The 25,537-nt window shown below is 39.0% G+C and overlaps 1 protein-coding gene and 1 pseudogene across 1 annotated transcript; one reads left to right on the top strand and one right to left on the bottom strand.

Annotated features, from left to right (window-relative positions):
- Positions 1-25,526, bottom strand: LOC123384912 (annotated as a pseudogene).
- LOC101080451 (high mobility group nucleosome-binding domain-containing protein 4-like) lies at positions 17,908-18,798 on the top strand. Its single transcript, XM_045056729.1, has 2 exons — positions 17,908-18,077; positions 18,381-18,798. Exons 1-2 carry the CDS (start codon positions 17,908-17,910, stop codon positions 18,649-18,651), a joined length of 441 nt encoding a protein of 146 aa, XP_044912664.1. The 3' UTR covers positions 18,652-18,798.
- Positions 25,527-25,537: the final 11 nt, after the last annotated feature.

The raw sequence follows: 25,537 nt of genomic DNA, 5'->3' as shown, positions 1-25,537 counted from the left end.
GAATGGTGAGATCATGACCTGAGCTGAAGTCAAACGCCTAACCCAACTGAGCCACCCAGGTGCCCCTATGCGTTTCCTGTTAAGGATTCTCAAACCTGACCTGAGTGAGTGTGCAGTGGAGGTCAGTGGAGTACCTGGATGAAAGGAAGAGAATAGCAGCTTTTGACAGAAACGAATCCTGACAGGCCATTGAGGACTAGGTATCTGGGAGAGTTTAAAAAATTTTGGAGCCATGAATGTTCTCCAGCGTGTTCTCTAACTACACTGGAAAATACAGGATAAATTGAAAAAATCATTTTACCAGCATCTGGGGAAACGCAGTGTTGCCAAGTGGTGCTAACATTTAGTAGAACAGTTAGAACGTTTTGGCTATTAATAATGAATAAAACCCACTCATACTGTGAATAATACCCAAACAATAAGGAAACTTATTATGTCATGTAACAAGGGAGTTCAGAGGTAGGGCGGGGTTGATAGATGCAGTTCCTAACAATGTCATTAAGGATCCAGTGTTTTTTCATCTCTTTACTTTGCTATCTGTTTACTTTGTAGCTCTTTGTCAAGAGCTTCATCCCTTAGGTAACAGCTTCATCCTCAGGCAATAAAAAGATGGTATCAGAAATTCTTGGCATCATAACCCAGGTATGCCAACATCCAGAGAAAGAATACCACTCTCAGGAGTGAGGAAGTATTTTTATTTATTTATTTATTTATTTATTTGGAAAAAGAATCAACTTTTTTATTCGTTCATTTCTTGCATTTGAAGTATTCCTTGATGACATCCTTGGCCTGAGACTCTTTGCCATAGTCCTTAACCACCATACAACTGCAACCAACCACTTAATGGGGTTTTCCCTCTCTGTCAGTGTTACAGAAGCATACCTAGCTTTCCTAGTTTCTTGTTGTCATCAACCTTAATTTGGTTGATCTGGTGTTCAGTACAACGGGGCCTCCACCAACTTGACATACATAGGGCCACCACAGTTGGATGCAAGCACACAAAGATGGGCTTGGCACTTGTCTAAGGCTTTGGCAGATTTGCGAATTCCACATGCTAGGGCATCGTGGATGAAGGCCGTAAAACAGTATTAACCTTCATTACGCCTCCAACAGCAAAGCCTTCCTCAGCCATGGCTGGTGTTGACTTATGGGTGAAGCCAAATCTTGACTACACTGGAGCACCCCCCCACACCCCCCGCACAACCCAGCAGCAGGGAAAGAGCAGGAGTGAGGAAGTATTTCTATGAATCCTGGTACAATTGGTCACATGAAAATTTGGAACCAATTACTGGCAAGGCAATAGAATAACTATGACTGGTTTAGACTAGCCATCTGGGGTGGATTAAATTTCAGAGTAATTATTTATACTCAGTAAGATTTAAGATATTGCTTTTGTTGGAATTTCCTTAGTTTCTCCTTAAATTGTCCATAAGTTACTATAAGTTATAATTATTAAATGATATCACTAAAGAGATACCAATTAATCTTTTTGCTCATCTGTTTTGGTAAAGAGTTCTTTTTCTTCCCTCAAACCGTGAAGCCATAACTGACGTACTACTGTTTTTCTTTGATAACCTGTAAGGAAATGGACATCTGATTAGTTGGCTTGTAAACCAACAGATAAAATGATGAAAACTGTCTAGGAGATAAATGAATTCATATTAACTATGGCATACGCGTATTAAGCAGGTTTAGTCACATTTAATTAAGGATGATTGAGGTTCAGAATTAATGCTATAATTTCATACTATTGACCTCAAGACAGCAGGGGGTGGGTGAGGGGGATTGTGACCTTGTCTTAATTCTAGAAAGGCAGATAATAAAATTATACAGTGTCACTTGAGCTTATCTAGCATCACTGTAAAGACTACAAGAACTAAGCAGTGAGGGGTGATGAGAAGTAGTTAATTATCTCTGAGATTATAAATGGTAGGCTTTTAGGTGAAGAGTCACACTGTTTCTGTCCATCAGCAGGCCTGGGAGAATTGTGTCAAACTGTGTGACAGGAGAAGGCCTAAACCTTTCACTCGATGAAAGAAGAAAGAGGTGGGTGCCTGGATGGCTCAGTCGGTTGAACATCTGACTTCTGCTCAGGTCGTGATCTCACAGTTCATGAGTTCCAGCCCCGTATCAGGTTCGCTGCTGTCAGCACAGAGTCTGCTTCTGATCCTCTGTCCCCCTCTCTCTCTGCCCTCCCCTTTCTCAAAAATAAAAAAATAAAACAAATAAAATAAATAAATAAATAAAACAAAAAATATATTTAATAAATAACATTAAAAATAAATAAATTAATTAAACATTAAAATAAATAATAAAATAAATTCAAACATTAAAAAAGGAGTAAAGAGATTAAAGAAGCTCAATTCCCACCAAAGATCATGATTTCCAGGCACCTAAACTAGTTTGTATCTTCATTCCTGCCGAACAAAGGTGTGACAGAGCTATGTACTATTAAACAGTGTATAATTCTTGAATGAAAGCACTGAAAAGAATTTTTTGAAGAGAGGTTATTTTTCACACATGTTAAAGGGAAAATTCTAAAGTGAAAGAAAAATACAATGAAATGTAAGGACCCCATTTTTCGCCTCGAATAATTGATTTCATTAGACATACACTTGTTGAAGAGGTTTTCAAACTTTTCTGATCATAACCCACAGTAAGATATACATTTACACAGACACACATAGACACACACAGACACACAGACACACAATTTTTTAAAACTGAAGCAAAAACTCAGGAACAATAGTTAAACTTTCTAAGTACCTCATAGTTCTTATTCCGTTTCATTTAAAAATAAAGTGCTGATTGGGGCACCTGAGTGGCTCAGTGGGTTGAACATCTGACTCTTGATTTTGACTCGGCTCATGATCCCAGAGTTGTGAGATCAAGCTGTGAGTCTGGTTCTGTGATGAACATGGAGCCTGCTTAAGAGTCTCTCTCCCTCTGCCCCTCTCCCTCGCTTGCTCTCTGTCTCTCTCTCTCAAATTAAAAAAAAAAAAAAAGTGCCGATTGACACCCAATAAGTTGATTTTATGACCTACTAACGGGGTCTGACCTGCAGTTTGAAAAACATTGTTGTAAGGTAAATGGATAAAGAATGTTCTGATTCCCTAACACAAATGATGCCTCTGCTCCTCCTTAACAGACAGCAGAGGGAAGGAGACTATTCCATAGACAATGGTGAGAAGTGGCTGGGCTGCTTAACCCCCAACTTTGATGTCCGAGTTTCACCTTCCCTTTGGGAGCTCATAATGCTGCCACCACCAAGCTGGCCTCAAGAAGACCTACTCCCTTTTAGCCTCTTGTCTAAGATAGAACTCTTTCCTGAACTTCCTGTGGCCTAGCTGTATCTGGTTGAAACATTTAAATAAGATTTTACCAAAGGCTGAGAGACAACAGAGGGAAATGAACACAAAGAGTAACATGAGCCTAGACAATCATCTAGTAAGATAACGCTCATTTATCTTCAGGTTTTACAGAGGTCATCTTTTCATTTCCTTCTGGGAGGGCCTTGAAATGAATTCTCAAGGAAACAACAGAGGACTCCCAGTCAAGACCTCCAGTTCCCCTTCCAGACCTTGTAGTTTCTGGTTTCCTGTTCATTTCCCACCTCCTCTGATACTCAGCTCAGTGAAAGTCCAAATTTTTGGTTGAGGCTTTCACCCCCAACCTCAGGAGTATGAACTTGCTCTGTGGCTTTATCCTTCTCAGACTATAAGGCAATATCTTTACATTCTTAGAAGAGATATATATAAACTCTTTTTGTGAATACCCAAAGAACTGATTAAAATAAATATGTTTCATTTTCCAGAAAGCAAATGAATTTACCCTGGCCCTTTTTTTTTTTTTTTTTTTTTTTTAGTGTTTATTTATTATTTTTGAGAGAGAGAGAGCATGAGCAGGGAAGGGCAGAGAGAAAGGGAGACACAGAATCCAAAGCAGGCTCCATGCTCTGAGCTGTCTGCACAGAACCCGTCATGGGGCTCGAACTCACAAACCTCAAGATCATGACCTGAGTCAAAGTCAGATGCTTAACCAACTGAGCCACCCAGGGGCCCCACCCTGGCCCTTCTGAAATATGATAAATTCAGACAGAAGAGGCATAATTAGAGCAGCAAAAACAGCATGCTTCTCAATTTTAGCTTTTTCCCCCCTTTTCCTTTTTTTATTTATTTTTTATTTTTTTTTTCAACGTTTATTTATTTTTGGGACAGAGAGAGACAGAGCATGAACGGGGGAGGGGCAGAGAGAGAAGGAGACACAGAATCAGAAACAGGCTCCAGGCTCTGAGCCATCAGCCCAGAGCCTGACGCGGGGCTCGAACCCACGGACCGCGAGATCATGACCTGGCTGAAGTCGGACGCTTAACCGACTGCGCCACCCAGGCGCCCCCCCCCCCTTTTTTTTTTTAATGTTTATTTGTTTTGAGAGAGACAGAGAGAGCACAGGGGAGGGGCAGAGAGAAGGAGACAGAGAATACCAAGTAGGCTCTCTGTTGTCAGTGCAGAGCCTGAAGCAGGGCCCAATCCTATGAACCGTGAGATCATGACCTGAGCTGAAATCAACAGTCAGATGCTTAACTGACTGAGCCACCCAGGCACCCCCACCTTTTTCCTTCTTAAGACACAGACTTTAGAGTTAAGTATGAAGTCCAATTCTTACCTTAAAGGACAAGCTTCTTATTCTCTCTGAACCCTAGTTTATTCATCCATAAGATGGACTAAGTAGTACTCGCTTTCCGGGATTGTTAAAAAAGAATTAAGGGGCACCTGGGTGGTTCAGTAGGTTAAGCATCCAGCTTCGGCTCAGGTCATGATCTCCTGGTCCGTGAGTTCAAGTCCTGATTCGGGCTCTGTGCTGATAGCTCAGAGCCTGGTGCCTGCTTCAGATTCTGTGTCTCCCTCTCTCTCTGCCCCTCCCCCTCTCACGCGCACACGCGCTCTCTCTCTCTCTCTCTCAAAAATAAACATTTTTAAAAATTTAATTAAAAAAAAGAATTAAGTGAGCTAGTCCTAATATACGTATAATTCACTCAGCAAATGATCAGTAAATAATAGCTGTTGCTTATCTTAGGTCTGTTGCAGACAGACTAAGAAAGCAAACATTGTCAACTCCTTGCTTAACAACAAAATCATTTCAGACTGCCTATTTCCTGGTCTGATGTTCTCCTTGGGGAATCTCTAGATATGCCTGTATCCAGAAGGATACTGCTGTGTGTCTTCTGGTCTGCTAACTCCTGCTACAACAGAAATTTGATTGTAAGTGTAGTGGATATAAAAAAAGACAAAGGGCAAATATAGGCATCCATATGTTTCTTTCTGTTCATACCACACCCAACTTAAGGCCTCAAGAGTCTCTATTACAAGGAGTCTGTGCCTCCAGTTTACCTCCCACCAATAAAACTTGTAATGCCAGATGGATTTCCTAAAGCACAATTCTAATTGGGCCACTTTGATGCTCAATAAATTTTCTTGACTTCCAACAACTGGCCAAAGGAACTCTGAACTGTATATTTTGTTATTTGGTGTACCAGATGAAGTAAAAGGCTCTAACTTGCTTTTGTGGTTTTTTGGTTTTTTATAACATTTACTTATTTTTGTGAAACTGAGAGACAGAGCACGAGCAGGGCAGGGGCAAAGAGAGGAGACACAGAATCCGAACCAGGCTCCAGGCTCTGAACTGTCAGCACAGAGCCTGATGCGGGGCTCAAACCCACGAACCATGAGATCATGACCTGAGCTGAAGTTGAACGCTTAATGGACTGAGCTACCCCAGTGACCCATTGCTTTTATTAAAAAAAAAAAAAAAAAAAAAAAAAAATTTAAAAATTTAAAAAATTAAAAAACGCGTTTTTATTGTTGAAGTCAGTCTGCTTCTTCGTATTTGACATTTTTCTTTAAGTGGATGGTAGGTACATAAAAGTTTTGTCTTTTTGTTATTATTATTGGGGTAAACAGTCCCCATTTCCCCTTCCCACCCTTATTCTTCCTGCCCTGGGGAACCACTAATCTGTTTTCTGTCCTTAAGGATTTGAAAGTGCTGCTTATTTCAATAAATGGAATCCTGTAGTATATAGCCTTTTGTGTCTGGATTCCTTCACTTAGAACAGTGTTTACAAGGTTCATCTATGTCGTAGCATGTACCATTCTTTTTCATAGCTGAAAAATATTCCACTGTATGGATATACCAACTTTTGTTTACACACTTATCTGTTGATAGACTATTCAGGTTATTTTCTCCTTTTGGCTACTGTGAATAGTGGGTAATAGCTATGAGTACTTGTGAGCAAGATCTTGTTTGAACACCTGTTTTAAATTCTTTAGATTATATATCCAGGAGTGGAATTGCCAGGTCATATGGAAATTCTATATCTAACATTTTGGAAAACTGCCAATTTGTTTTGCAAAGTCACTACACCATTTACATTCCCATTAACAGTGTTTAAATGTTCTGATTTCTTTTTTTTTTTAATTTTTTTTTTTTTACATTTACTTATTTTTGACAGAAAGAGAAAGAGGGGGGGAGGGGCAGAGAGAGAGAGAGACACATAATCCAAAGCAGGCTCCAGGCTCTGAGCTGTCAGCACAGAGCCCGACAGGGGGCTCAAAGTCATGAACTGCGAGATCATGACTTGAGCCGAAGTCGGACGCTAACCAACTGAGCCACCCAGGCGCCCCTAAATGTTCTGATTTCTTAACACCTTCATCAACATTTGTGATTCCCTGACTTTTTTGTTATAGCCATAATAGTGGGTGAGAGATTTTGATTTACATTTCCCTAATGATTACTGATGTCATTGAGTTTTACATGTATTTTTTGGCCATTTGTTTTTTGTTTTTTGGGTTTTTTTTTGAGGAATGTCTACTCAGATCTTTGGCCTATTTCTAATTGGGTTATTTGTCTTTTAGTATTGACTTGTTAGCATTCTTTATGTATTCTATATACAAATCCTATGTTCGATATATGAGTCATAAATATTTTCTTCCATTCTGTGGATTATCTTTTTACTTAATGGTGTCATTTAAAGCAGAAAGGTTTTTAATTGTGATGAAGCCCAATTTATCTATTTTTTTCTTTTTTTGTTTGTGCTTCTGGTGTCATATCTAAGAACCAATTGACAAATTGGATGTCAATAAGACTTATCTCCATTTTTTTAATATTTATTTTTGAGAGAGAGAGAAACAGAGTGCAAGAGGGGGTGGGGCAGAGAGAGAGACACAGAATCTGAAGCAGGCTCCAGGCTCTGAGCTGTCAGCAGAGAGTCCAACGTGGAGCTCGGACTCACCAACTGCAAGATCATGACCTGAGCCGAAGTCAGAAGCTCAACAGACTCAGCCACCCAGGTGCCCCCCCCCCCCATTTTTTTTTAAATGTTTCATCATTTGAGCTGTTGAATTCAGGTTGTTGGTCCATTTTGAATTAATTTTTATATACAGTCTGAGATAGGCTCCAACTTCATTCTTTCACACGTAACTATCCAGTTGTCCAACATCATTTATTGAAAAGATTCTTCTTTCTCCATTGAATGGCCTTGGCATTCTTGTCAAAAATCAGTTGACTATAGACAGATGGGTTTACTTTTGTTTATGTATTTATTTTGTACTTCTTTTATTAAATTTATTCCTCTTTTAAGATTTTATTTTTAAGTAATTTTAAGTACACCCAATGTGGGACTTGAACTCATAACCCTGACATCAGAGTCACATGTTCCACTGACTGAGCCAGCCAGGTACCCCTCATTAAATTTATTGCTAACTATTTTATTCTTTTTGATGTTATTGTAAATAGAATTTGCTTTAAGTGGGCTCTACACCCAACACAGGGCTTGAACCACAACCCTGAGATCAAGAGTTGCACTCTCTACCAACTGAGTCAGCCCTGTGCCCTTTAAAATAGAATTTTCTTAATTTCATTTTCTGAGTATTCTTTGCTAGTGTCTAAAAATACAATTGATTTTTATATATTGCTCTTGTATCCTTCAGCCTTACTGTACTAGTTTATGAGCTCAAACAGTTTTTTTGGTGGATTTTTTATTATCTATATACAAGATTATATCATCTGTGAATATAGTTTTACTTCTTCCTTTCCAATCTGGGTGCCTTTTATTTCTTTTTCTTGCCTAATTTCCTGCTAGAACATTCAATATAATGTTGAATGGAAGTAGCAAAAGTAATCATGCTTGTCTTGTTTGCTGTGGGGTTTCATAGTTGCTTTTTTTTAAAGCACCTTTTTAAAAAATTAATTCGTTGTTGTTGTTTTTTTTTTTTTTTAGTAATCTCTGCACCCAATGTGGGGCTCAAACTCATGATTCTAAGATCAAGAGTCGTATGCTCTTCTGACTGAGTCAACCAGGTGCCCCCATAGATGCTTTTTATCAAGTTGAGGAAGTTTCTTTCTATTCCTAGTCTGTTAACTGTTTTTATTATGAAAGGGTATTGGATTTTGTCAATTTTTTTTTGCATCCATTAAATTACCATGTGGGTTTTTTTTCCCTTTTAATTGTGTGGATATGGTGTATAACATTTATTGATTTTTGGATATTAAATCAATCTCACTTTCCTGAAATATATCCCATTTGTTCATGGTGTATAATTCTTTGCATGTTATTGAATCTGATTTGCTAGTATTTTGTTGAGGTTTTATTTGCTCAAATTCATAAGACATAATGAGTTTTGGCTTTTTTGTGTGTGACATTTTTGTCTAGTTTTGTTATCAAGGTACTAATAGCTTAATAGAATGAGTTAGGAAATGTTCCCTCATCCATTTTTTTGTAAGCGTTTGTGAAGAATTGGTAATTAATTCTTGAAATGTTTGGTAGAATTTGCTAGTTAAGTCATCTGAAATTTTCTTCATGGGTAGATCTTTTTATTACTAACATTTTTATGTGCCTATTAAGACTCTGTTTCTTAAATCAGCTTTTGGTATTTTGTTTCTTTATAGAAATTTCTCCATCTAAATTATCTAACTTATTGGCATACAATTGCTCATAGTATTCCTCCATAATCCTTTTTATATCGGTAAGGGATATAAATATTGTTCCCTATTCATTTCTGATTCCAGGAATTTAAGTCTTTCTATTTTTACCTTGGTCAATCTAGCTAAAGGCTTGTCAATTTTTTGGTCTTGTCAAAGGACCAGTTTTTGTTTTGTTTTTATTTTTATCATTTTCCTATTCTCTATTTCATTAATTTCCTCTTTAATCTTTATTTCCTTCCATCTGCTTGCTTACAATTTAGTTTGCTCTTCTTTTACTTGTGTCTCAACGTGGAAGGTCAAGTTACTGGTTAAAGATCTTTCTTCTTTTTTAACATTCTTAATTTTCAGCTGTAAATTATCTTCTAAGCACTGCTTTAGCTGCACCCCATAAGTTTCATTTGTGCTTTCATTTTCATTCATCTCAAGTATTTTCTAATTTCCCTTTTGCTTTCTCCTTTGACCCTTTCAGTATTTAGGAGTGCATTGTTTAACTTCAACATACTTGCAAGTTTCCCCAAATTCTTTCTGTTAATGGATTTCCAATTTCATTCCATTCTTACTGGAAAACAAACTTTGTATTATTTCTATCCTCTTATATGTATTTGTCTGTTTTTATGGCTTAGCATATGGTCTGTCCTGGAGAATTTCCCATGTGTACTTGAAAAGATTGTGTATTCTGCTATTGTTGGGTGGAGGGCTCTATAGAAGTCCATTAGACCTAGTTTGTTTATAGCATTGTTCAAGTCTTCTGTTTTCTTGCTGGCCTATCCAATTGTTCTATCCACTTCTGAAAGCGGAGTATTGACGTCTCCCATCATTATTGTACACTATTTCTCCCTTCATTTCTGTCAGTTTTTGCTTAATGTATTTTGATGATCTGTTGTCAAATGTATATATGCCTATAGTTGTTATAGCTTCTTGACAGATTAACCCATTTATCATTATGAAATGTCCCTCTTAATCTCTAAAAAGATTCTCTGTTAATAGGCTTTGTCTATTTTGTCTGACATTAGTACAATCACTCCAACTTTATTTTGTTGTTTGCATGATATACCCTTTCCATTCTTTTACTTTCTATTTGTATATTGGAATCTAAAATGTGTCTCCTGTTGACAGTATATAGTTGGATTTTTTCAAAATCCAGTCTGACAATGTTCCATTCACATGTAATGTTATTAGATTGGATTTACACTTGCCATTTTAATTTTGTTTTCTATGCCTTGTGTGGTTTTGTTCCTCTAATTTATTTTTTACTGTGTGTTTCAAGAGGGGTAACCTGAGTTACTTCCTAGCCAGTATATCCTGGGTTTCCAACACAATGCTGAATTTAGCATGAGAGATAGTAGGTGATAAATATGTCAGAGTCTGGCCTAATGGTTCTTGAAACATGGACTCCAGACCAGCAGAATCAACAGCACTTGGGAATTTGTTAGAGGAAAACAGTTAATTGCTGTGCTCAAACTTGGGTTTGAATCCCAGCTCCACACTCACAGCTGTGATTTGGGGCAGGTCACTAAACCACTGAGTCTTATTTCCTCCAACAATCTTATCCTACAGTGCTGTGAGGGCTAAAAGAGATTAGCAAGGTAATGTAAGTAACTCTACTACTAGATCAGGACTTTCTTAATGTTAATATTCTTTCCCATCGTTCTAATATAATAAAAGCATCTACTGTTTTCTCAGTATTTTCAATATGTAACTACCAGGGACTTAAATTATTTAAACCACTTCTCATTTCAGCAACTGTTAAGAAGGAAAAATGCAGAAATAGGAATAGGAATAGAAAACATGAGGTTGTTTGGTAGTTTACCACAGAAAAAGAGAAATCTAGTCTGAGCTCATCTTTCAAAGTGCTCAGAAAAATTAGGTAGCAATTTAAATACCACCCCGGATACTGGTATATGCTCAAGGCCTAGAATTACAGCAATTAAAACAAATCACTGTTCTCTGTACTTTTTTTACTTTTACTGACAGCATGGCAATAATCCTGTGTGGTGGACAGGGCAGGTATTACTATCTCCATTTTACAGGGACTTACAGCTCAGAGGGATTAAGCGCCTTTTCTGTGATTACATGACTAGATCGCGGGGAAGTTGAGATTGAAGCCATGTCAGTTAATTGCAAATATTAGAATATCACAACTTTTGAGAAGGCCTCAAAATAACCTACTGAGAGGATATAGAGGTCACTATGTATCTACATAATACTACTGAATAAATAAATATCTGATTTATAAGTAAAAATTTTGTTGCAATAAATACGACTGCAAATATCCTATTTAAGAGGATCTCCATACTATTTAAGAAGAGATTCTGTGCTATGTGCAACACTGATTTTTGGAGTAGAAGGTAGGAAGTGTGTATGTGAATATTTATTCTGACTAAAAGTTTAAACAACATGCACAATGTTTTTGAAGTCTTTGTAATTTGATTTGACTATATGGGTTTTATGGTAATATACACATTGCTGTTTTAGTGTACCATTTGAAAGTGTCATTGTGTGGAATGCATATATAGATTAGGTAACGTTCAAGCACACAAGACTTACATTATTCACTCTCTATGGCATACTAAAATTTTTGAGGGAAGATCCTAGGTTTCTCCCCCCGATTTCACTGTGCCCACCACTAATGAGTGAACAGACACATAAATGAGTAAACAAGTGCATTTTCTTTAAAATCATCCTTTGTTTACTCCCTATTTTGTCAAAAGTACCCTACTCTATTTCTGACCCTTGACGTCTCTATTATCTCCGGTTAGTCAAAATATTTCCACCCAGGCCCAGACTCAATTCTTTCTGGGATCAAGATCCTTTCTTCGGGGCGCCTGGGTGGCTCAGTCGGTTGAGTGGCCGACTTCCACTCAGGTCATGATCTCGCGGTCCATGGGTTCGAGCCCCGCGTCGGGCTCTGTGCTGACAGCTCAGAGCCTGGAGCCTGTTTCGGATTCTGTGTCTCCCTCTCTCTGACCCTCCCCTGTTCATGCTCTGTCTCTCCCTGTCTCAAAAATAAATAAACATTAAAAAAAAAAAAAAAGAAAAAAGATCCTTTCTTCCCCAGACCACTGATTTATCCCCTAAGTGACAGATCAAAGTGATTCTCAACAGTAATTTGTATCCTATGTTGGGGTCCCCTGAGCTGCTCACACGAATTTGCTTATCAACATTTTCAGTACTCTACTCATTTCTTATGAACCAAGCTTCTAATCAAAATCAGCACACTCAAGATTCTTTCTGGTGCTTCCCTTTTCCAACGTCTTTTATTTCTGCAGCTCCTTTCACACATTCATCACAGTGTTGCACATTTTATTATTACTTTATTTTTTTAGGTGTATTTATTTATTTTTAGTACTCTCAACACCCAATGTGGGCCTCGAACTCATGACCCCGAGATCAAGAGTTGCATGTTTTTGTAACTGAGCCAGCCAGGTAGCCCACAGTGTTCCACAATTTAATAGCTGAATTTTGTGTTTAGCCAGTTAAGAAAAAAAATGAAGTCTGTACAATTTTTAAGATATTTATTTATTTAGTTTATTTATTTATTTTTGAGAGAGAAAGTAAGCAGGGGAGGGGCAGGGAGAGAGGAGAGATAGAATCCCAAGTAGGTGCCACACTGTCAGCACAAAGCCTGATGTGGGGCTGGAACTCTCCAACTGCAAGATCATGACCTGAGCTGAAATCTAGAGTCACCTGCTTAACCAACTGAGCCACCCAGGTGCCCCTATGCAATTTTTTTTTAAGTAGGCTGTATGCCCACTGTGGGGCTTGGACTCAAGACCCCAAGATCTTGATCTTGCAAGCTCTATTGACCGAGACAGTCAGGAACTCCGATACAATTCTTATTGATGTGTTGTAAATGTATTGCTAATGAATGGCTGTTGGAAATAAATTCCCTTTTTGGGAAAGAAGGTGAGGGCAATGTGAAAAAAAAGGAAAAATTTTTCTTGAGTATTGACTTTCTTGAGGTATGTATTTAATTTTCACAAAACCCTTATAAGTTAGACAGAAACTAGTAGTTCCTAAATATCCATTCTTCTCTTCTTGAAAAGTAATAAAATTTTTGGTGGGCACATGGCTGTACAGCTAATATTTATAGTTCCTAGCCTCTCTTGCAGCTATGAACAACAAAGTGATATGAGCAGAATGGAGGTGTGGAGCTTGTGGATGGTATTCTGCAAGGTAACAAATGTGTCCTCCTCGTTTTTCTCTCTCCTTACTTGAGTAAATGTTGATTTTTTGACTGGGACCACATGAACGAGAGTAGCACATTATGGCTGGTACAGCCATAAGACTGATGAGAGAGCATTGAAATCTAAGTCCGCAACACTGTGGAGCCTGTGCATCAGCCCTGGACTGTATACACTGAGACATTCTCATAAGTAAGAAATCATTTCTACTAGTGGTGCCTGGGTGGCTCAGTCGGTTAAGCACCCAGCTCTTCGTTTCGGCTCAGCTCATGATCTCCCAGGTAACATGAGTTCTAGCCTTGCATCAGGCTCTGCACTGACAGTGTGGAGCCTGCTTGAAATTCTCTCTCTCTGCCTCTCTCTCAGCCCCAGCCCTGCTCACATGCTCGCTCTCTCATTCTCAAAATAAAGAAATAGACTTAAAAAATTAATTTCTACCTTGTTTATGCCACTATTATTTAAGTATTTGTTATGGTTTCTGAACCAGAGTTGCTTAACTCCCTGTGCGATCTATGTGAGTGGAGCTCTCTGGAGTTGTGCAACATGGTGGCAGTGAATTGAACTTCCAGCTAATAGAATAAGGACACAAATTCAGAAAGATTAAAAACTTTTCTGAAGTCAAACTACTACAGGATAAGGTGAAAACGAACCCAGGTCTGAATGATACCAAATAGTGACAATAATAGATACCAGCCCTCGATTTTCACTTTGTGAAATGTTGTTGACCAGAAGGAAAGCTCTACCACTTGTATTCTTACAGTGGTTTCAATTCCCACTCAAAATAGCAACAATAATTGTGTGGGTAACAAAAAAAGAAGTGGGGGTCTTCTGGATGTGTGCTCTTCTTAGTACTAACAATGGTAATAGGGAATCTAGTTTGCACCACGGTATTTTTATAATGACATTAGTATCACTGTGTACAGGTGTAATCTCAGCTTTCGTACTCACCTCTCTTGCTCTGCTTCCTGGAACAAGTTCCTTCCTTGTATCTGCCATCCACAACAAACTATATAAACCATGTGAGCAGGGCATATGACCCCAACAAGAACACACTTGAAATTTAACAAGATTACAGATAGAGAGGTATTGCAAGAGTGTGTGACTGGGCAGCTGATATTTATATTGAAGAAAAAGAGAAAAGGAGAGTTAATAGTTACTGAATGTCTCCCACATGCTAAGCCCTGTGCTAGGCTTTTAATACATATTGTGTCACTTCAACTTTATTATAACCCAGGGAGGTAGGTATTGTTTCCACTTAGCTGTGACAAAACAAAGACAGTATAAAGGCACATGCTGGCTGGCTGACAGAGCAGTGATTTGAAGCCAGGTCTGAGTAAAAAATCCAAGTTCTTTCCACTAAACCTTGCTGCCTTTAGATGCCTTAAAGTCCTGGGGCACCTGGCTGGCTCAGTCAGCAGAGCATGACTCTTGATCTTGGGGTTTTGAGTTTGAGCCCCACTTTGGGTGTAGACATTACTTAAAAACAAGTTTTAAAAAAATCTTTAAAGTCCTTTCAAAGATAATTTTCTCATTTTTAAATACATCATCCCCTTTATATAACTCTGCAGATTGTTTTGGGACTATTAAGAAATTTGCCAGGGGGGGCACCTGGATGGCTCAGTCGGTTAAGCGTCTGACTTTGGCTCAGGTCATGATCTCATGGTCTATGGGTTCAAGCCCCGCTTCAGGATCTGTGCTGACAGCTCAGAGCCTGGAACCTGCTTTGGGTACTTTGGACTCTGTGTTTCTCTCTCTCAAAAATAAACATACACACATACATACATACATAAAAGAAATTTACCAGCCTTTAATATGTTTGGCCTGTCCAATAAAATATTTGATAAGATTCAGAAAATCCAGTGGATCCTTGGTTGTAATGTAACAAAAGGTGCCAGTTGGCAACAAGGTACGGAGCTTATGTCAGAATGCAAATCAGCATACTACTTCCTTAAGAGACAAAGTTTCACTATGGAAGGAAAAGCCAGCTGAATAGTGTGTTTAGTGACACAGCTGATTTCATTCTGTCAAAAACTCCTTATCTCATTGCCAACTGATAATATTTGTTGACTGGTAATCATTCTAGTGTATGCACTAGTGTAGAGTACATTTCAATAATCCTACCTACAATACAATGAGACTTCATTATTATACACTATTTTCACTTTGTAAATAGAAAAGCAAGAAGAAAGCGATCTTTTCAAAGAAAATAGGTAATCTTCTCTGACCTAAAAATATTAACCAGGATTTATCCATTAGTTGAGTCATTCATTTATTCACTCAAGACTAGTATACAAAGAAAGATACTTAGGACAGAGTCTGCCTTCTGCTCAGAGGGGGTAGGATAGTTAAGCACCAATTTAATAAAATTATTATTATACAATGTGATTATCCTTGGTTCCTCTTTTTCTTCCCACACAACAATTCATGAGCAAATTCTGTTGGTTCTTATCTTCAAAATATAACCAGAATTTTCAGTTGTATCCCTTTGCCCAGGACAACTGCATTTCACTACTCCAGAGGATGTTATTTGCATGTTAATCTCCATAAATGGGGCCCTGTTTCCGCCACTCTCCACACTCTGCACTTCCTTCTCAATCTCCCTAAACCAAGCCACCACCATCTCTTTTTATCTATTCTTGCTCTACTACATTGTATTGTCCACACAACAGCTAGAGTGTCCCTCCACTGCTCCAAAACCTCCAGTGGATTCTTAGCCTATTCAGAAAAACATCCAGAGTCCTCACTGTAGCCTGCAAGCCCCAAATTATCTCAAGCAGGCAACAAAGTCATTTTCTTAAATGATAGGGGATAGGACTGAACTGGGGATGGGAGGAGCGTGGTGAGGGAAGGGAATGGTCAGGTACCGAAAGGCAGGGGAAAGGTAGCTGACAGGTAAAACGACTGACAGAGACCCCAAGAACCCAAGTGAGATGTGATACCATTAATTTCTGATAGTTCCAGCCTGAAATGTGCAGGCTAGAACTGTTAGATATTAGATAATCTCTATTAGATAATTTCTAATCATGCTATGAAGGTAAGGGTAAATGTAAGGTTAGTGAAAATGCATATCAGTTTTTGGTGCAAAACAAATTCTCCCAACACTCCATGACTTAAAACAACAAATATGTATTATTTCTCATGATTCTAAAGTTTTTAAATTTATTTTGAGAGAGCGTGAGCAGGAGAGGGGCAGAGAGAGAGCATCCCAAGCAGGCTCTGCACTGTCAGTGTGAGCCTGACGCAGGGCTTGAATCCATGAACCATGAGATCGTGGCCTGAGTTATAAAACCAAGAGTCAGATGCTTAACTGACTGAGTTACCCAGGAGCCCCTATATCTTGTGATTCTAAATGTCAGCAGGTGGTTCTGTTCTAGGCCAGCTCAGTTGGATGAAATGGTCTAGAACTGCCTTATTCAAATACCTGATAGTTGGCAGACTGGTTGTTCTGGAGAGACCTCAGCTCTATTTATTTCTACTTTAAAAGATCTCTCATTCCCCAGCCAGCTAGCTCAGGCTTCTAAGTGAACTCATTGTTCTAAAGAGCAGACAGCAAGATCTGTATGTGCCAGCATTTTTTCAGTCATTACTTGAGTCATAGTTGCTAATGTCCCTTGACCAAAGCAAGTCACATGATCAAACCCAGAATCAGTGAAGGAGGGACTGAATAAGGTCAATACAGGGAGGAGTGAAAAAACTGGGATGCGTACAACCACAGAAGGTAGATAGAGTACTGAACTAGGCTTAGGGTTTTCTGGGCAGGGTCAGACAGGGGTAAGCCTACAAGGAAGTATAGAGTTTGGTGAGGAAGTTTGTTGCTCAGATGAGCAATTACAAGCTGCAGCTGAGAGGAAAAGAAATGAGATCAGGAAGTGTTTACACACTGGGAGAAAGTGATGTTAAATGATCCTGGAACCCATTGCAATATCTGTGGGGATCATTCGCATACCAAGAAGCAATTCTCAGACACCAGTTGGATGTCCTACAGTTGAACACAATTCCGACACTGTCTACCCATAGATAGATTCAGATCTTACAGGTGAAGTGCCCAGTCCTTCAAGACTGCCGCCCCCCTTCAAATGCTAATTGCCAAGTCCAGGTTGTCACCTGTTTCTGGCTGACTATGGCTCTGAGCTCCCAAAAGCCCCCTCCTTGCGTTCAATTAATTTGCTAGAGTGGCTCACAGAACTCCAGAAAACATTTTACTTGGTTTACTAAGTTAATAAGTTAACTTTACTTACATTTAGATTACTGATTTATTATAAAAGGATATAACTCAGAACAGCCAGATGGAGGAGATGCATAGGCAGGGTATGGGGAAAGGGTGTAAAACTTCCATGCTCTCTCCAAACATACCTATCTCCCCACATCTCCATGTCTTCACAAACCTGGAAGCTCTCTGAACCCTGCCATCTTAGGTTTTTAAAGAGGCTTCATTACATAGGTATGATCAATTACTGACCATTGGTGATTGAACTCAACCTCCAGCCCATCTCCCTACAGGAAGGTCGGGGGGATGGGATGGAAAACTCCAACTTTATAATTACATGGTTGGTTTTTCTGGAAACCAGCCCCCATCCTTAGGTGCTTCCAAATGTCACTATAAACAAAACGAGACACACCTTTACTAATCTCATCACCTAGGAAATTCCAAATGTTTTGGGAGATCTGTACCAGCAACCCAGATGAAGATGAAATATATATATTTCTTATTATACATCTCAGTATCACAGATGTATTAAAGAGAATGAAGTTCTACATGAGAAAGGACAGCTGTGTTGGTAGCAGTGGGGAGAGAGCTGGGAGGATCAAAGAGAGAATGATATTTAATTATAAGACTATAGCCCACGCCAGCCCTGCCCCAGCTGAAGGCACCTGTGAGATGGAAAGCAGCTGGGAGCCCACACCTCTCAGAGGGTGTGGTACTTGGGTCTCTGGAGAGTCAGCCGGTGGTCTCCTGATAAGTTTCCTTTTTTTTCTTTAAGTCTTTTTTTTTTTTTTTTTAAGTAGGTTTCACACCCAGTGTGAAGCCCAGCACAGGGCTTGAACTCACAACCCTGAAATCAAGACCTGAGCTGAGATCAAGCGTTGGACTCTCAGCTGACTGAGCCACCCAGGCATCCCTCTTAAAGAAATCTTTCTAGGAGCAGCATGAGGAAGACAACCACCACCCCTCTCCCTGGACTGACAAAGCCACCTGCCAACTACTGCTGCCACCAGGACCAAGAGAAAGGCAAAAGGAGATCCTAAAGGTGACAAGGTGAAGGTGAAGGATAAGCCACAGAGTAGATCGGCACAGTTGTCTGCTAACCCTGCTCCTCCAAAACCAGAACCCAGGCGTAAAAAGTCTGCTGTAAAGAAAGGAGAGAAGTTGCCCAAAGGGAGAAAGGGGAAAGCAGATGGTGGCAAGGATGGGAGCAATGCTGCAAAGAACCTAGATGCTTCCACAGTCCAGTCACAGAAAGCAGAACACACTGGGAATACCAAGTGAAGTGTATGTTTTTGATAGCTCTGTGCTTCTAGTGCTCTGTGCTACTGTTTCAAATACTATTTTTCTTCAGTCAGGTTTTATGAAAACGTAAAATTTGGTTTTTTCTTTCAAACTGATGTTGTTAGCATACAAGACACATTGTTGTTGTCTTTTGTGAAAAGTGTAAATACCACTAATACAATGTCTCAGAAGCCAGATTGAAATGGGCAATCTTCTATCCTTGCTTTTTTTTTTTTTTTTAAGATTATTCTTGGTTCCCGGGGGGAGATTTTCTGACATTCACACATGTCTTTGGCTTAGAAGCCTTACAGCATAGGGAAGCAAAACTTCATGTCTTCTTTCCTGATGCCATCAGCACATATGCTTGACTTCCTGAAGTAGTTATGATATGGCTTTGGAACCCCTAAAATCCTGTGTCAGGTACTCAGGCTTTTGGGTGATAACATCAAGATGGTGTTGCCCAAAAGATCCAAGATTCCTGTTTGTAGTTTGCAGATCATCCCATTGATAATCTTGGAGTTTTTAGTACGTTTCCTTCATGTCAGAGTTGACCTGTGAAAAGATCTTATTACATGCCTCATGGGAAATATCCACCACTTCTGAGAACTGTGCCTGTTCAAAACAGCAACAGAAGACTGTTGACTTTTGGGGGAGCAGAGTTTGAAAGGTGTCAGATGTTATGGCTTGTCAACCATGTCCTTCTGGAAGCAACAGGTTTTGAAAAGTATCTTATAAAGCTGAATATAAATTAGGTTGGTGGTAGGGAGTTCATTTCCTACCCAAAGTCATAGAGATATTCTTTACTGAATTGTAAACATTTTATAGTTTTGCTTTTCACATTTGTCTTTAGTCTTCCCTGATGTTTGTGAAAAATATGAGATAGAAGTTTAATATAATACTTTCCCCATATGGATAAGTGGTGGTTATCCCAGCACCATTTGCTGGGTAGTTAATTATTTCCCCACTTATCTCTAACACCAGATCTTTCATAAATGAAGTCTGTGTGTGTGTGTGTGTGTGTGTGTGTGTGTGTGTGTGTGTGTGTGTGTATCTGTTGATGGTTTCTATTCTGACTCACTGGCCAATTTGTCTAACCTTGGGGCAATACTATACCATCCTGTATAACTTTAGAAAATGCTCTCTCTTTTTTTTTTTTTAAGTTTGTTTGTTTATTTTGAGAGAGAGAAAGTGCAAGTGAGGGAGGGGCAGAGAGAGAGGAACAGAGAGAGAATTCCAAGGGCTTGAACTCATGAACTGTGAGATCATGACCTGAGCTGAGGTCAGACACCTAACCGACTGAGCCACCCAGGCACCCCTAGAAAATGGCCTTGATATCTCAGGGCAAATCCTACCTCCAGCTCCAAAAAAATCACCAAATTTTTCTTACTTAGGAATACCTTAGCTATTCTTAGCCATTTGCTCTTCTGTACAACTTTTAGAATTAGATTGACAAGTTCTAAAACAAAACAAAAAGGTTGGAATTTTTATTGGATTTGTATTGAATTTATAGAGTAATTACAAGGTTGAGTCTTCTAATTCATGGACATGATATAGCTCTATTTAATTTTGCCTTTTCAAATACCTCTCAATAAAGTTTTATAATTTTCTCAAAAAAAGAAAAGAAAACAAAAACTTATAAGACTACAGGATTGGCAAATTAAAAACTTCAAAAAAAGCAAACACTGGGATATTTTATAAATAATGTTCACTTTAGGGGCACCTGACTGGCTCAATCAGTAGAGCATGTGACTCTAGATCTTGGGATTGAGAGTTCAAGCCCCATGTTTGGTATAGAGATCACTTAAAAATAAAACCTTTAAAAAAATAATATTCACTTTAGAAATTATATTTTTAATTTTTTAACAGCAGCTTTTTCAGATACAACTCTCATACTATAAAATTCCCTGTTTAAGATATACAATTAAATTTTTTTAGTAAATTCATAGTTGTGCAACCATCACCAATGTTACTATTTTTTAATTTTTCAAAAATAGGCTCCATACCCAATGTGGGGCTTGAACTCATGACCCTGAGATTAAATGTTGTATACTCTACTGACTGAGTCAGACAGGTGCCCCACCAACATGTTATTTTTATACCTATTTTTAAATTATTCATTTTATACTTAATGTCATAGGAAACTTGACAAACACAGAAGAAAAAAGTAGTGCCACTTTAGTACAACTATGTTGATTTCCTGAGTCTGATATAGATGGGCTCACCAAATAACCTGGGAAATTTTAAGTTGGTAAGTTTTTTTGTATTTGATGTCTTTTTTTTTTTTACTGTCTTTTGCCTTTTACATAGTTATAGTCAAGATGTATATAAATTTTGTATCCTGCATTGCCACTTGATCATAAGCATTTTCCACTTGTCTAAACGATGTTCATACTTATGATTTATAATGGCTGCATAACAATATAGCAAATGGATGTATCATAATTTACATAACTATTTTCTTATTTTAAAGCATTTAGGTTATTTCTAATCATCTAATTTTATGATTAAGACTGAATAAAATCTGGGGCGCCTGGGTGGCGCAGTCGGTTAAGCGTCCGACTTCAGCCAGGTCACGATCTCGTGGTCCGCGAGTTCGAGCCCCGCGTCGGGCTCTGGGCTGATGGCTCAGAGCCTGGAGCCTGTTTCTGATTCTGTGTCTCCCTCTCTCTCTGCCCCTCCCCCGTTCATGCTCTGTCTCTCTCTGTCCCAAAAATAAAAAATAAAAAAAAAAAAATAAATAAAAATGTTGAAAAAAAAAAAGACTGAATAAAATCTTTACACATACAGGTTTTTCCCAGTTTTGAATTATTTCCTTATGATATATTTCCAGGACACGGAGGGCTTTTGAATCACATTGACAAATGACTTTTCAAATGGCTTATAATTGTAAAATACCAACAAGTATGAATGAGAGAGCACCAGTTTCACTGCAATCTGGTTAGGATTTAGTAATATTTAAGCATTTAAGATAATGTCATCAGTAAAAAGAAACAAATTTGCATTTATTTTATCAAGATGAACAGAATGGAGACTTTTAAAATTTAGGATAACAAAGAAAGATTTCCTCAAATTTCTTCATCTATGGAAGAAATTTCTAACCATTTTAAATAAATGACCCACTATTCCCCAAGCTCGCAAACCAAAACTCTATTAAAATGCTATTCTTTTTAATAGGGAATTACTTGTTCAAACAGGAAGGGGGGGGGGAGAAATAAACAAGATAAACAAATAACAAGCTAAACATATTTCTCAGTTCCAGGAAACTGAAACATTTACTTGGACAGCCACCCTGGGTAACAGAGACATAAATCCAATCCCAGGGTCCACAGAATGTGTGAAGTCTAATAGGAGACTCTCCCCTCAACATACTGTGACCTCAAAGAGCTAAACCATTAAGAGCTGAATCTAGTAGGACATCTACAAGGAATTATAGCTGGGTTTTTACCTCCTGGGTTGCCCAGGAAGCCTTAAGTCAAAAAAGCTGGTTTAAATGCCTGGAGGACTCTGGCAGAAGGATATGCATATCCTTTCTGAAAGAGGGTATCTTCATCATAGGCCTCAAATTATTCCCACAAATATTAGTTTTCAAATGCAATGACCAGTACACAAAGACAACTAGAAACTCAAGGGAACTACACTCTATGCAGAGAGCCAGCAGAAAAAGACAATAGAAACAGACCGATAGACTTCAGATACTGGATTATCATATGGTGACTGAAAACACTTACACTTACTGGATTTAAATCTACGTTGAAGATGCCTGCAAAGAATAAGAAGCTACAAAGTGACGTAAATTGAAAAAGAACTAAATTAACCTTTTAGAAATAAAAGACAGTAATCAAAATTTAAAAATCATTAGATCAATTTAATAGTTCAGTCACAGATGAAAAGAAAATTAATGAAACAATTTGACACTTTACTAGATTTGATGTCTTCTGACATCTTTCTGTTCCATTTTATCTGAATTTTGAAATTCTCAGATGGTTTAGACCCAATAACCTGATTTCACACGTCCTGTGCTGTCTTTTATTCAACATAATTAAATTAAAACCGATAATTGTACCATTTAATGTAACAATGTCAAGGAACATCGTTTTTTTAAAAAAAGCTTTTATTACAAAGCATAGTTGAGGATTCAAATACGTACCTCTGACAAATCCCTTAGGTGCTGGTGTTACTAGAAGAAACTAGATGCAACTGACTTCATTAACACCTCCCCTGTGGCTTTTTACCCTTGGGCAGAAAGAGGAATCAGACCAGGAAGAAGACAAGTTTGGTTTTTTTGTTTTTTTTAAATTTTTTTTTCAATGTTTATTTATTTTTTGGGGGGGACAGAGAGAGACAGAGCATGAACGGGGGAGGGGCAGAGAGAGAGGGAGACACAGAATCGGAAGCAGGCTCCAGGCTCTGAGCCATCAGCCCAGAGCCTGACGCGGGGCTCAAACTCACGGAGTGCGAGATCGTGACCTGGCTGAAGTCGGACGCTTAACCGACTGCGCCACCCAGGCGCCCCAACAAGTTTGGTTTTTATCCTGGAGTAGGTAGCCTGAGGGTCTATAACTTTTTCCACTGGGAAGGTTTTAAACTAGTGAACTGCCAACTATGAAGTAAACTTAGTCAAATTTACTAGAAAGTATAGAATTAATAAAGAGAGTTTATTAGACTTAGTAGTATATTTAAAAGGACTCATTGATTTTCACTGGTCACTAGTTTTCACTAGTCTGCAGTGAGACAAGAAAAGTAAGTTCTAAGCATGTTTTCATAAAGTTGACTGATTTAAAAGAATTGACTTTTTAGATGGTATCTTATTTTTATTTTGCAGGTCAAAATAATTTAAAATGAAGTGATGCTAATAGTAAATGGCAGTTGTCTTTTGTCTTTAACAGCTTGGTGAAAATTTAAAATTGCAGTTCTGGTTCCAAAATTATTTTGAGAATCTGGATTGATCCACAGAGTCCAAAAGACTGGGAACACCACTGATGTGAGTATCCAACAAATATTCTGAGGGCCTAGGATATGCTAGGAGAAGGGGGCACAAGTAACAGAAGTAACTGTGCACAAGTAACTGCACTGTGTGCGCCCTGCTTACAGTGAAAAAGGAGCACATTTAATCCAGAATTCTGAGAAGTTAGGTAGTGCTACGTCTTCTGGGAGCAGGGCTGAAGGAAAGCCTGTTTGTTTGGGAATTCAATCTCTTACTGAAAGAAGTGAAGCTGAGCTGTTTTGAAAAGGCCCAAGTATTTGCTTGCTGCTGAGGGAAAAGGAATGAATGGAGGAGAAAGCTGTTTAGTCTAGGGAACTTTATAAATTCTTTCTGCTTCTATTTTTTTAGAGAGAAAGTAGAGAAGGGGCAGAGGGAGAGAATTTTTAAAAAATGTTTATTTATTTTGAGAGAGAATGCAAGCAGCGGAGGGGCAGAGAAAGAGGGAGAGAGAGAATCCCAAGCATGGATGAGGGGTTCCATCCCATGACTGTGAGATCATGACCTGAGCAGATATCAAGAGTCTGATGCTCAACAGACTGAGCCGTCCAGGTACCTCAAGGTCACAGCAGTTTTTGTCAGAGGGGACGTTAAGAGATGTCAACATACCTCTGGCTGAGTACCAAGCTTGTATGGGCCAGGCTTCCAGGGGGCTGCACACTTGGAAGCTTTCGGGCCACATCTAACCCGGATGTATTTTGCTAAACCCCTACAATTAAAAAAAAAAAAAAAAAAAGGTGTTGTGTTTTGTTTTTTGCATCAGTTGCAAAAATGGAAAATCTTGTCAATTTCCAGCTTTTCTTGAAAACTTAAAATATCTGGGGACACGAGGAACCATACTTCCTCAGGGAAACAATCATAGTAACCTCCTATCCATGTATAATAAACCTATAGAAAAGTATACGTGTGTAACTTGATGTTCGCCAATGACATTCCCCACCAACCAGCACCCCATATCAACATGCGTAACATTACTAGCACCTACGTTGCAGGATTTTTAACCTCAATACCTGGGATTCACGGTCTCATCGCCTCGAAGGGTGGACACAAAATAAAATGAGCAGCAGGCAAAAGTTTAAGACGGGCATTTCAAAGCGAGTGCCCGGGACTACAGGCAAGGGCCTTTGTTCTATAGGGTTTTGATCCTGGCCCTCTTTCCTTACCCCTCGTCTCTTCCCAGGTTCGCTACTCTTATTGGCCTGACAAATCTGAATACCTAGTCATTCCTTTTTGATCGGTTCTTTTCCATTAAGCCAGGGGTGGTCTATGGCCACACCTTGGTTTTCAGGTCTACTACGCAGTTTTAGTCAGGTCTTTTGTCAAATTCCTGAGGGGTACCTGAGGGGGAGTGGGTGGTGTCTGCTACATTCTCAAGAGGAACTTTATTCCTGAGGGAGTTTGCTCCAGGTCGTACATTGCTGGAAGAAATGTTTTAAAATGTCTTTTTCCCCACCCGGGGACCGTCAAGCCTTAGCCTCTTCCTCTTCCGTTCTGCTTACTGAATCCTATCTTTTCCTATCATAGCTCCAAAGTTATACTTATTTAATCCTACTTACAATCTTGTGAGGCAGACTACATTACTATGTCCTTTTAAATACGAGGAAACTGAAGGTAGACAAGTCACCAGGCTAAATATTGAAACTAGCATTTGAAACTGGATCTGCTGTCTGATTCCAAGTCCCATACCCTCCAAAAAAACCAGGTGAACTGGTAAGTTCGCTTTTAACAATATGGAGAGGCTGTTTCCTTCCACTTACTTCCGGGCTCCAGAGCCACGGAAACCACCGGCAACCCCACGGTGCACCTCAGGCCGCCAGCGCCCGCGCCTCCCCAGCGCAGAACCGACGCCGCTCGTGCTGTGCGGTCTCCACACACTAGAGGACGCTGTCGCAGCTGCAATCTGAG

Source organism: Felis catus, chromosome B1 (assembly GCF_018350175.1).
Source record: "Felis catus isolate Fca126 chromosome B1, F.catus_Fca126_mat1.0, whole genome shotgun sequence".
NCBI classification, from domain to species: Eukaryota; Metazoa; Chordata; class Mammalia; order Carnivora; family Felidae; genus Felis; species Felis catus.
Note: the sequence above shows the minus strand (reverse complement) of the source record. Positions and strands in the feature narration are given on the sequence as shown.